The 13,992-nt window shown below is 32.0% G+C and overlaps 2 protein-coding genes across 2 annotated transcripts; one reads left to right on the top strand and one right to left on the bottom strand.

Moving 5' to 3' along the window:
* The first annotated feature begins 517 nt into the window (after positions 1 to 517).
* LOC115703042 (QWRF motif-containing protein 2) lies at positions 518 to 6,263 on the top strand. The gene is made up of 6 exons (XM_030630524.2): positions 518 to 2,420; positions 3,704 to 3,823; positions 4,662 to 4,778; positions 4,892 to 4,981; positions 5,560 to 5,667; positions 5,760 to 6,263. Exons 1-6 carry the CDS (start codon positions 906 to 908, stop codon positions 5,838 to 5,840), a joined length of 2,031 nt encoding a protein of 676 aa, XP_030486384.1. The 5' UTR covers positions 518 to 905; the 3' UTR covers positions 5,841 to 6,263.
* A 2,644-nt stretch (positions 6,264 to 8,907) lies between these two features.
* Positions 8,908 to 9,799, bottom strand: LOC115706665 (LOB domain-containing protein 37). Its single transcript, XM_030634383.2, has 2 exons — positions 9,500 to 9,799; positions 8,908 to 9,410 (listed from the first exon to the last, which is right to left on the bottom strand). Exons 1-2 carry the CDS (start codon positions 9,681 to 9,683, stop codon positions 8,953 to 8,955), a joined length of 642 nt encoding a protein of 213 aa, XP_030490243.1. The 5' UTR covers positions 9,684 to 9,799; the 3' UTR covers positions 8,908 to 8,952.
* Positions 9,800 to 13,992: the final 4,193 nt, after the last annotated feature.

The raw sequence follows: 13,992 nt of genomic DNA, 5'->3' as shown, positions 1-13,992 counted from the left end.
GAAAAAAATAAAACAATTACAAGCAAATATTAATATAATAGATGATTAATTATAAAATAAATAAATAAATAAATAAATAAGAGTGCTACTGTCAACCTTCTATTACAATCTCTTAATCAACATTCGTCTCTAAAAACACATGTAGGAATATTTTTTGTCAATTTTTATGACAGTATTCGTAAATTTTTAAATAGTTTACAGTGCTAAAAATACGTTTAAAGTTTTTTAAACCCGTGGTAAATTAAAATATCAGAAACTCTATTTTTAGTATTGTAAATTATTTAGAATTTTTCAAAAATTTACAAAAATAATAATATAACGAATACTATTAAAAAAATCTTTTAAAAAAAATATTTCATCATGGGTTTTTTTGGCGTAAAAATTAACTAATTAATTATAATAAGATTTTAATTAGCTTTCCTCAAAAATAAAATAGTAATTAAGAGGGTTTGGGAAACTGATAATTAATTATTTTTTTTTATAACTTAAGAAATATTAATGAAGATTAACATATAACGTTTCTTTCTACAAAGAATCACCAAAAAAAAAAAAAAAAAAAACCGAAAGCCAAAAGCCCCAACTTCTTACTTGAGAGACTCTACACTCTCTCTTATACGCTCTCACACACATCACAAGCTTCACCTACTCTTTCTCTCTCTTTCTCTGAACCCAGAAAATGCAGACAATCGGCTGAAAAGTGAAAACCCATTTCAAGATTTGGCATTCTGGTTCGATTTCTTGAATCTGATATGTGGGTTTCTTCATTCTTGTGGTTGTGTATGTGAAGGGAGGTCTGTGAGTGGTTTTGTTTAGCTGAAAAGTGAAAACCCTTGGTCTTGGTTGGTCTTCTTCTTCTTGGAGAGGGCAATGTGAGGAGAAGCAGTGTTTCTGAACAGAGAAGGCCTATGATGGTGGCAGCCATTTCAGGAGCAACAGCTTCAACAAACCCTCAAAACCCAAAGACATCTTCTTCGCTTCGTCAACAACAACAACAACAACAAGGACAACAAACCCATCTTCAAAACCCATCGAGACCACCTCTCTTACCTTCAGAGAAAAACAATGGCGTTCTTCCCAAAAAACCAAGAGGTAGACAAGTTTCTTCAAGGTACATGTCTCCTTCACCTTCTTCTTCCTCTACTTCGAATTCAACCACATCGTCTTCTACCTCTTCTCGGAGATGCCCTTCTCCCTTGCTCTCACGCTCCACCAATTCCACTTTGGTTTCAACTCCGTTGAACTCTTCGACGCCGAAGCGGGCTCAATCAGTGGACCGGCGGCGTCCCGGGACGTCTGCCCGCTCCACGACTCCTCTCCCGGAGTCCACCAGGCAAGGCAATGCCGCTTCGGAAGTTTCAGCGGCGAGTAAGCTTTTGGTCACTTCGACAAGGAGTTTATCGGTTTCTTTCCAAGGAGAGGCCTTCTCGCTTCCGATTAGCAAGACTAAGACAGCTGCAACGCCGAGCTCGCGTAAGGCTACGCCGGAGCGACGGCGTTCTACCCCCGTAAGAGGGAAAATCGGCGACGGAGGAGGAGATCAGGTAGAGAATTCCAGGCCTGGGGATCAACATCGGTGGCCTGCGCGAATTAGGCAAGGGAGTTTGAATTTGGGTACAAATCCGATGTCGAGAAGTGTTGATTTTGGCGGGGACAGTAAGAGACTCAATGGGTTCGGATCTGGGAGTGTGGTTCGGGCATTGCAGCAATCAATGATAGATGAGAGTAGAAGAGCCTCCTTTGATGGAAGATTGAGCTTGGATTTGGGTAGTGCTGAGGTTTTAAAGACAGTTCAGCAAACCCCAGATGCTAATTCAGTGAATGAGTCTTCTGTGCCTTCTGATCTTACAGCTTCTGATACGGACAGTGTCTCGTCTGGTAGCACTTCAGGAGTACAAGACTGCAGTGGGGTTTCCAAGAGCCGAGCCGGGCCTCGTGGAATTGTGGTGTCGGCGAGGTTTTGGCAAGAGACCAATAGCCGTTTGAGGCGTTTGCAGGATCCGGGTTCACCATTGTCGACCAGTCCCAGTTCCAGAATGGGAGCTTCGTCCAAGTTTGCTCAGCCAAGGAAGTTCGGTGATACCCCATTATCTTCTCCAAGGACAATGTCTTCCCCTATTAGAGGAGCCACTAGGCCTGCATCGCCAAGTAAACTGTGGTCTTCTTCTTCAACACCATCACCATCCAGAGGAATTGCTAGTCCTTCCAGGGTCAGAAGTGGAGCTTCTGCTCACTCTAATGGTAGTTACCCTGGCACGCCTTCAATTCTGAGTTTTTCTGTGGATATTCGTAGAGGGAAGATGGGGGAAGATCGAATTGTTGATGCACATATGTTGAGACTTCTGTATAACCGGTATCTGCAATGGCGGTTTGTAAATGCAAATGCAGATGCTACCTTCATGGTGCAGAAATTGAATGCAGAGGTACGTTTTTACTTTTGTTATTGCTTATATGATTTTAGTTGTTGACATGTTCAAGCTTGATTTAATCTGTACTCCTTTATTATTTCGAAAGTGACCTTCTGTTCAGCAGAGGCAATGGCATGAAAATTCTGTAGTGTAGTTTAAATTGTTGGTATGGCTGATTGTGTAGGTGCTTAGGGCTATGTTCATTTATGTGAGTTGAATGACTTTCCAGCAAGAAAGTGGTGAACTATAAATCTTAGGCTAAGTTCAAGTTGTGATCCAGGCACACATGTTGAAAGGATCGATTAGAAGAGGGAGCTAATAACCCAAGTGTACTAGAATGCTATGCAGTAGATATAAGGATTTTATTGTAGAGTGTCTATGTAGGTTGCTTTTATCTTAAGGCAAGATGTGGTATTAACAAAGACTAGAAAAATGATCTGGAACTGTTTCTTTCTTTTTCATCAGTTTTCATTTTCTTTTGAGCTTTTTCTTGCAATTTGATTTGTGGTGCTTTTGAGGACGGGGTTGGGGAATTGTCCACTCTCATATATATGGCTAGTTGGTGTATTCAATGCCGTTTTATTATAAAAAAACAAAATTCTACATATGGCTATAAATGTGTTTAAATTACTAGAAAGTTCATGAGTTCTTGTTTGCTGGACCAATTAGGGGTTGTTGGTAAACTTGTATGAATCATCTACCAAGTAACATATGCTATATATGGTGGTTTAATAGCGAATCTTTCTACGAACATAGGCTACTTGTCGAGTATGCATACAGTGAACCTTAATTTGTGATGGTAATAGATTTTTTTGATTCTTGTCTGAACTATTTAGTCCCATAAGAAAGTTAAAATAAATAAAAGTAGATGAAGAAATAATGTCTTGTGAACTTGTGATTTTGTTAGTTTTTGATAATATAATACTTGAGCTTGAGAACATGTCTGACTGTGCCCAACATAGAAACTTACCCATAAGTGACCTCTATACTTTATTCAGGCTGTCTCTAGATGCTTATGTGGTTTTATTTGACCTTTATAACACATGGAGAATGAGCCAGTGGTTATCTGCTGTATAATGTATGGTTTTGCTGTATAATACATGTTTTTGCTTTGTATCTCATATGTTGCATTTGCTTAGATTAGATTTGCATGTACGTGTTTTGAAGTATGGAAAACCTTTGCTCCCACTGCATTCTCTGGCTCTATTTGAGGCAATGAAATAAACTACTTGTTTTGCTCTATAGCATTGTTGGGGGTTCAATGATCTAATGATATTTTTTTCTCTTTTTGGTAACAGAAAAATTTATGGAATGCTTGGGTAACAATCTCAGAGTTACGACATTCTGTCACACTTAAAAGGATCAAGTTACTATTGCTGAGGCAAAAATTGAAGCTCACTTCCATCATCAAGGGACAAGTATGATTCAAATCATTATATGTCTCTTAATTTAATTGGTGGTTTATAATCACTTAATTCCTAAGACACCCATTGTCTAAAAAATACAAGTTTCTGTTATTTTATTTATTTATTTGAAAGAAACCAGTTTCTGTTATTTGAAATGGAGGAAGGCTAAAAGCTTACCTGGAAGTATCTTCACTTAAAATAAAATATATTACTAACTACATAGGGCTTAAGCAACAAACCTTTTAACTGTAGTAGAAATATAATCAGGACATTTTTCGTGAGCCCACCTTGTCTAACCATATATGGTTTTTTTTTTTCGAAATAGAGTTTAGCAATACATGAATGCATATGTGGTTATGATTGGAGATATTTTAGAACCAATATGCAACTGTGTCTAAACTTGTATTGGAACATGGCAACAGGGACCAATATGCTATTGTCTCTAAACATGTATCGGAATTTGGCAATAATTTGAGAGCTAGCAAATGTATTTATACATTGTAATTATTTATTCTTGTAGCTGTTATGTTGGAGTTTTATCATATTGGCAACTCTTAGTGCAATATCGTAGGAGCTTAGATTGTGTATTCTGATATCCTGATTTAGTTGGACAGCTGACTCCCCCTTTTGTATCGATACACACACACTCAAGATATTGTGGAAGCAAATGCAAGGATTTGAAAGCAATTTCATACAATATTTTTGTATTTATATATAAATACATATTTGTATGTATTGTAATAATTATACAGACAACTATCTTGGATAATTGTTTACTTGTGACCTTTGCTACTTTCTCGGTCAAATGATGTTCTTTGCTCATAATGTTTATTTTACTTTGTGGATGTAGATTACTTATTTGGAAGATTGGGCTCTTCTAGATAGAGATCATTCTAGTTCCTTGCTTGGAGCGACTGAAGCCTTAAAAGCCAGTACACTACGTCTTCCAGTTGTTGGGAAAACAGTAGTATGTCTTCTTTTTGTGCTTCTCTTCTCTTTTCTTTGATAATGAGATATTAATTCTCATGTAAAACCTTAACATCATTCTGATGGAATGCTTTTTCTATTCCACCTTATCAGGCTGACATTCAAAATTTAAAGGATGCTGTGGGTTCTGCCGTTGATGTGATGCAGGCAATGGGATCATCAATATGCTCTCTTTCTCTCAAGGTAATTTGTCTTTTTCTTTTCTTCTTCTTCTGAATGTTTACTAGTTACAACAATTATTACTTTGAGGAGAAAATATTATGATTTCTGGCAAGGCACCAAAGAAATTTTATACTTAGGGTGTTATCTAAACATAACAACAAAACTGCACTACCTTGAATTTTATGTGATGTGAAAGAGTTCTTATGACTTTGGTATCCGGAGTATGATGAAATATGAATATTTCGTTGCCTCATTTTTAGAGTGATATTTCTGCCTGTTTACAGAAAACAGGCAAATTTCTGAAACGAAGAAATTGCTCTCTATTATTTTCTTGCTAGTTTTTGAATCTAAAAGATGAAGAATCCTTGACATAAAGCGTAAATTGATTTTCAATTTATAAAGATAAAGACCATATGATCCAAAAGTTCACATATTCTAAAGTTTTATAGAGAAACCACAGTTGATGACTATGGAGGAGGTTTCTTTTAGTATCCACATGAAATTATAACTCAGTACATTTTCTCATGCACTAACTTACCCACTCAATCGTTGAGCTAGCATTAAGTGTCACCTGTCATGACTTTTGTTGTCATCTACAGATGGAGGAAATGAACTCGGTGGTGGCAGAACTTGTGAAAGTAACTGGGAAAGAACGGTTTCTGCTTGAACAATGCAAAGATTTTTTGTCCACTGTAGCAGCCATGCAGGTAAGTGTGCCTTATATTAACTTCCTCCAAATCTAGTGTTTGGACCCTTGAAAGAAACATAAATAATTTTTCACCATAAATGGTTGGGACAGGTGAAGGATTGTAGCTTGAGAACGCATATAATACAACTAAATCGTGTACCAAGTACGAGCAGCCTGACAACACGTGTGTAGAACTGATCTGATTTTGACTACGACTCACTCTTATGCTAACATTACAACACCATCCATTTCTTTTACCACTACCACTACCACTACTACCTACCAATGAGTATGAGGAGGCAGCACTGGCAGGTAATAAGCTTGATGGGTTAAGATTTCAAGTCATTAAGAGGTATTATTACTAAGCTGGTTTTGACTTCTCATTTGGCATATTTTTTTTTTGCAACCTTTTGTGGTCTTCTCTATGTCAAGTCATGTATCAGAAAAGGGAAAAAAAAATAAAGAAAAAAGAATGGCCCCTTTCTTTATTTCTTACAAATTAGCTGTATTATACAAGAACACTGTTTTCCTTGAGGCAAGAAAATGTATATGTATATAATGTAATTGACCTGATCACTATTGATTTAAGTAGTTTGTGCCAAAATTTCTCCTAAATATGCTGTTGTTATTCTTTCTGACTACACAAAACCAATCTATTATTACTCAAGTGTTGTTATTATTAAGTTATAAGATGATTGTTATAAATTCCTACTTCCTAGTTTAGTTGGTTAATCTGAAATTTTTGCAGGGCCACATCACAAAATTCATCCCTCACCATTAATTACTGTCATATATTCAGAATTATATTTTGCTGACACTTGGATGATGTTGTTGCATAATTTTTTTTGTTACTTTTATAATTATTGGTTGTTATGGTCTTTGTGTTGACTTGTTGACTAGTTTAGTCAGCGACAGCACACGTTGATGTTCCTGTACGTGCGGCGGTTGAAGCTTGTTAGTTAGTCCCACACTACTTTCCTTCACTCGATCCATTAACTGCTCTTTTGTTGGGTCTCTCTCAGGCCACAATTTTACACCTAAAAATACACTCCACATCTTCATGACCGACTTTTTTTTTCTTCTTATATAAATTTTACACCCATCAAAATAAAACACCATGACATTTATGGGAGACCTCAACAATCATACTGAGACTTGAGCTTGAATTATGAACCAATTTTGCCGTAAAATATGTGTATTTTGTAACAATAATCTTCTTAGTTTATTAGTTAACTTAGTTTATTTTCTGGGTTTGTATATTTACTGAAAAAAAAAGAGAAAAATATATACATGTAGTCTTTGTAGAGAGAGTAGGGACAACATGATGTCGGATCTAGTTAGTAATGGACAAAATATACATAATCTATTTTGTCTCCAAAAACAATGGGTATTAACAACCATTAAATAGAATATAATAGCAAGAATATTGTACTTAGAAAAAAGTGTATAACTTGAAAACAAACATATATTACTATTTGACAAAGAAAAGAATGGTCATTTTTATTATTTTTGTGGTACTTGTTTAGGTCAAAAAAGTTGAACATATTATTGATGTGAAGAGAAATTGGAGTTGTTTGTAGGATGACGCGGCGACCCAACATTGACTTAACACTCCCCACTAACTATATATTCTAAAAAATGCTTATGCATAGCAATAGCATAATTGCATAAACACACTACTGCAGCCTTGGTCGCAACCATCTATACAAATACAACAATAAATTCTTATCAATAAACGACATAAATAAGTATATTACTTGTCACATTTCATTTTCTAATTCTATCATGTTGCCACTACTTCAATATACTTTACTTTAGTTTGATTTGTTTTGTTGCATTAATCAACGTTCATTTTAATGAAAGTTGTCTAATTATTATAACTTGAGACTTTATTATATGAGCGTTATTAATATTATTAAGCCATACTATCATAAAATAGCTTTTAGTAAATAATTAATGTTTATTTTTATAAAATACAAAATTAGATGAATAATAATATGACATCTCTTGAGAATATAATAATTATGCTCACCCAAAGTATTTTTTTTTAGCATTTCTCATATTATATATTTTACTTTTTTTTTTTTTTTTTAAAAAAAGTCCATTACTACTTATTTGTTTGCATGCATACTAATATATTGTTATTAGCATAAGTATATTGAATAATAAACTAGCAATATATTTATTTCAATTTCCTTTAGCTTATTATAGATGTTACTTTAGGAAATATTTTTATATTTATAAATCAACTTATTTTTAAGAAAATACAAATTCTGTTGTGAGGAGATGCATCTCGTTTATCATTGTAGATTGATAATTAACTACTCGAGGCTAGCTGATAGCTTAAGTGGCCATAGGTGGATGTATGTGTTGGAGGTTTTGGATTCGGGTAAAATATGCTTGTAATATATAAACGTTTAAATAAAAAAAAAATTGTAGATTGATAATTGAATTGATTTAAACGATTATTAATCAATATATAACTAAATACAACACAAATCTATTGCTTAAAACTTGTTAAAATTATAAAATATGAAACACTTTTGCAAGAAGTTACTCTTTCAAACTTAGAGCTTGAGGAGCAGGTTTTTAAAGTGATTTTAAATGGTAAATCCAACCAAATCCTTCAACCAATTTTCTTTAAGGGTGTGTTTGGACGTAACTGTGTAATTACTAGGCAGGGTAATTACTAGGGTAGTAATTACACAGTTTAGTAATTACACTATATTTTAAAATGCAAGGTGTGTTTGAATATGGGGCGGTATAATTCCTCATATCTTGTTTGGCAAAATAGTTAGTAATTACATAGAAAAATAATATTTTCTAATAGCTAATGTTTAATATGAAAAGTTTTTAGTAATTACATTCAATTCTCATGGGGGCCCATGAGAATTGAATAGTGTAATTAGAACCCCTCAATTACTTCCAATTACACAGTTACATCAGACAAACATGTCAAATTGTGTAATTACTTCCAATTACACACAAATCTAATTACATTTTGATTTTCCAAACGCACCCTAAGTAAATACTTGGCCAATAAGAAGAGTAGTGGAGATAGGCCATGCTTAGACCCCACTCTAACTTATGCTATATTTTCCATGCAGTAGTTAGATCGTTTGTGTGCATACACAAAGGTAAACATATAATGAGAAAAACGAAGCTTAGATATTTCTCTTATAGTATATATATCTTTTCTTTTATTCTTAAAAAAAAAAAAAACTAATCACCTCATTTTGGCCAAAATGAAAAAAAAAAAGAAGAGAAATAAAAATGATTACAAATTAAAGAGTTATAATTAATTCTACATAAACAATCTAAGAAGCTTAGATCTTTTATCATTAATTCCTGCACCGCCTAAAAAAGTATCAGAATCCACTGAATTACTACCCAACGTCGTCGTTTCGGACCCTTCCTCCGAAGTCGGACTCACCTCTCTACTGATCTTCTTCTCCATTTTAGTCCCGGCAGCCATCAAGCACAGATCAAGATCCGACGGTTCTAAACCGTACGGATCCGATGTTCCCTCATCAAAATTATTAACGGTACTACATGGTCTTTTCTTGGGCCATCGCCGCCGCGAGACCGTTGGATGATCAGCCGAAGACGACTCAGAGAGTGTCCCCAACGCGCCGCCGCGAAGAACAGTCTCGACGGCCGCCTGACACACGTGCCAGTTTCCCATCCATAACAGACCTACGGCGCCGTTGACCGGATTCACAGTCCTTCCAACGGCTTCGTATAACAGAGATTGAAACAGAGCTGTTCGATGAAAAAACCTGATCAGTTTATTAATCAATTGTTTGGGTTTTTCCATTTTCATTGAATTGAATAAGTAAATAAATAAATACCAGGGCGGTGGTGTTGTGGGACGGCGGAGATGAAGGACATGAGGCCGGCTCGTCCGAAGAACTTGGCGACGAAGAGAGTGGCATGAGCTTGGGCCTGAGGCGTTTCAATCCACTGTAGACATTCTCTAAGCATACAATTATCACTGCAACCTTTTCGGAGAACTCGGCAGCCATTGCAGCTCATTCTGAGTTTACTCAAATATATAATTCTCACATATATATATTTATATTTATTCTTTGTGGGGGCAAAATGGTAATCTTACAAGACTGAAATGAAATGAGAGTGAGAGTGAGAGTGAAAGAGGGAATATATGTTTTTGCATATATAGAGAGGGAAAATGTGCATTGCGGAGAAAATTGAGGTAGATTAGTTAAGAAAGTAACTAGGGTTAAGTTTTGGTATTTAAATTTAACCGGGGTTGAGTTTTGTTTTTATGGGTTCCAAGGAGTTAGGGTGAATGGTAAACGGTTCCGTGTTTCCACACAAGAGGCTGATCCAATATTTTTATTGAAATTTATGTGATCAGATCAAGTTGTTCTTTCATTCTCCACCGTCGATTCTTTGGAAAACAATGATCGTACGTATCTATATCTATGTCCATCTCCAAAAGATTCTTTTTCTCTTTTTTTTTCTTCTTTTTATCTCCTTATTTCGGATCAAAATTATACAGTATTTTTTAGTCAATTATATTTACTTACAACACAAATCACACTCTTGGTAGTATAGAATAGTCAGATGTGAGTTTCTTTATCCTATCTTTTAAAATAACTCAGACTCGTTTAGTATGTATTAAGTATTATATTATATTAAATTAAATTATATATATTTTTGTATAATAATATATTAAATTTTATTTTATGTACAAAAATATTATATATTTATATGTCCAGAAAAATAAATATCATATTAAAATATTTAATATAATATGAAATTTTTATATTTCTTTTCAATACTATCTTTCAACTTTTTTATTATTATTAATTAAATATTAAAAAATAATAAAAGTAAATAAATAATGTACAATTTAAAAAATAGACAAAGCAAAAATTGTAAAAATATATTATAAAATATTTTAAACCATCAATAATTTGTAGCTATATTTAGCTAAAAAAAATAGCTAAAAAGTTCTTTAGCTAAAATAGAGAAGAGTTTGGCACATTGATATGGGGAAGAATAAGATAATTAAAGTTTCAGCTATATATTTTACCTCTTAGCTATTATATTTCGTGGGTGCATATTATTACTCAAATAATAATAATGCCAAGACTTCTTAATTTTGAATGAAATAATGGAAGTTGATTGGCTCAATTACAATTTTACATGCATAGAATTATTACAGGAATACAGTCAATTAGATAGTACATATCAATTATTGTTTTCCTTTTTGAAGAAAAAAATAATCAAACATTTTTAACAAGGCCAGTTTGGTAACTTGCATGTTTGAGGAGGTTCTTTTTTTATTATTTATTTAGCTCTAATATAAAAACTAAAAGACAAAAGTTTGTGTATAGAAAGTTAAATAAATTAGCATAAAACAATACGACGCAAATATATGTATATTTTAACTTATTACAAAGGGAATTCTTTAGTTGATGAATTGAATTTTCCATTGTAATAAGAATATTTAATTATAAAGTGATTAACCAAAGCAAATAGTTGCTATGAAAGTGGATAAGAAAGAGTGGTGGATCTAGCTGGCTTTATTAGCCGACCTAGCTAGTTGAGTACAAATGTGAATCCATATTCCATGAAGCTCATTTCTCTCTTTTACACCTTAAAATATCACATAATAATAATTTTGTTTGGATGTGATATTAGTATTGGTGTAATTAAAGATCAAATTTCATATATTTTTAAAAATATTACTAACTAATTAAGCAATGCTATTTATAAAAATCTCAACACTATTAGTACAATATTAAAATAATGGTTTAAGAATCTTTTAAGTTTTAACCCTATAAAATCTTCAACCGATGGAGGATCCTATACCCAATAAATTAAAATTAAATATGTTGTATACATTATTAATCATTGAATAATATAATTTTCTTGGCAATGCATGATTTATTTGTTGAAATTGTGATGAGATAATAAGTGATAGCTAGTAATATAACATGCATGGACTTTCTAATAATCTTGATCAATACTTGAAAACAATAATGATATATAATTGATAATTATTAGAAAACGTTAATATATATATATATATATAATCGTATATTTCTATGACTTCTCTTGCTTGACTACTCGAGATAAACGTAGAGATATATATGTATAACGTATATAATGTACATAATGAGTTAGTAACTAGTAACTAGTGAGAGAGTGACTGCGTTTTCGAGGCGCTGATTAGTAAGAATATGGAGATAATTAAATTAATACGAAATAGGCATTAATAATGAAGTTGTTGCAGTCATTGGATTTGGCTACCTACGTAGGATCCTTGTCATTCTAATATTTTTACAAATTTTCTGACCAGGACCACACTATTTTTTTTAATATATATAATTGTTCTACTTTAATTGCTTTTATTTATAATTAAGACCAATTATTAGCCGAATGTATCATTGTATATGTGTATTATATATATACACATATAACGGTAAATCTAAAAAAAATTATTTTGATATATATTTTATATCTGTTTTGGTATTAAGAAAAATATTATAATCTAATCTTTTATAATTATTTAAAACTATATACATGCAAATTTCTAAAATATTTATAGTTTATACTTTATAGTATCATCAATAAAAATTCAAATAATGTGTACTGCGTGCACATACAAGAAAAAATAATGTTTCGTACAACAAAATAATTTTAACACCGTAAATTTTTTAATTTTTTTTTTTTGAAATTAGAAGTAATTTTAAATAATAACTTTATAATAAAAACATTAATTGGACTATTATTTTTTTTTATATATATATAGAGACTGTACTAAAACAATTAAGGGTACGTATACTATAAATTTTCCCTACTTACTATTACTATTAATTGTACGTTTGAAAATTGCATTTAAAAGTAATTGTATTAATTTTCCCTACATAATTATATATATAACCTCTAATTTGCTGCATATATATACATACATATAGAATTAATACTTATAGAACATATAAAGATATAATATTTCCAAGTATCCCTATATATAATTTGGTTTTTTTTAAAAAAAGTATCCTATAATTTAATTAATTTTTATATGCACATTTCTAAAAAATAATAATGTTAGCTGATGATAATTAGATATACACATAATATTTATATAAATTTGTAGTGAGTAGAGATTAGATATGGGGTCCTCTTGGAGAAGTGGGATAATATAGATATAACAGAGGAAGGAGGTAACACTGTGATGGTGTAAGAAGAATGACCCTTTTGTGTGTTGGCCTCTCTCTCTCTGTTATATTATTATTATTATTATTTGGAACACTATACTCAGTACTCACTCATATATTCGCTCTCACACATAATAATATTTATAGCGTCCCTTCCATGGCTTAAAAAGACATATGTGGTTTGGGACAGGGGTTTAGTCAAGCTTAGGTCATCATTTTCCCACTTCTCTCTTAAAAAGTAAAACATTACTGGCCAGTACGTACATTTGCTATATCTCTAGATCAGGCCTAAACGACCATTCTTATTCACCTGAGAATCATATTTGTATGAATTTGCAATGGATAGCTTTTCTTGATTTTTCTATTTTAATAAAACGGCCATTTTGACAAACTAGCTAGTCTCTTTCTGTCTCAATATTGCTATATAATTACTTTGTAATAGATGCTTATCTATATCTATTTTTTATATAAAGTGTGCCTATATAACTGAATTCTTGGTTTATGAAAAATTCATGGGTGACTTCTTATTTATATTAAAAATAAAATGTTTTATTATTAAAAATAAAGTGGTTTATGAAAAATTCATGAATCACTTTTTATTTATATATAATAAAATAAATCTCATTAAATAAAAAAAAATAAAAAATAAACATCATTAATAAAAATAAAAAAATGACTCAACATCAAATCTTCAATTACACGATACATGTAATTACTCAAACATCACATCTTTCAATTATAAAAAAAAATGACTTTTTACGAGGGAAAATATGATTGTCTAATAGAGCTAAAACAATATGTTTTCAGTGTGATGAAAAATTAAAGCAACAATTTTGTTAATATAAAAAAGTTTAATTCAATTAATCTTATAATCTTAATTTTACTCTTTCTAGAATCATTATATGAACAATAATTTGAATTAATCTTATAATCTTAATTTTTTAATTCAATTAATAATTATTTGTCACGTAATTATTAAGTCTTTTCCCTTTAATTTTCCTTTTGTTGATGATGCTAATTTATTCATATTTTGATTTCTACAATTTTTGTGTTCAGACCATTAAGGTAGTGTTCTACTAGGAGATCTAACGAGTTTTGCCTCTTCGCTAATGGCATCTAAGAGTTCAAATTCCAGTATTGTATAAATCTTCAAT

This window comes from Cannabis sativa, chromosome X (genome assembly GCF_029168945.1).
Source record: "Cannabis sativa cultivar Pink pepper isolate KNU-18-1 chromosome X, ASM2916894v1, whole genome shotgun sequence".
Classification (NCBI taxonomy): domain Eukaryota; kingdom Viridiplantae; phylum Streptophyta; class Magnoliopsida; order Rosales; family Cannabaceae; genus Cannabis; species Cannabis sativa.
The sequence above is the reverse complement of the archived record's forward strand: the minus strand, read 5'-3'. Positions and strand labels throughout refer to the sequence as shown.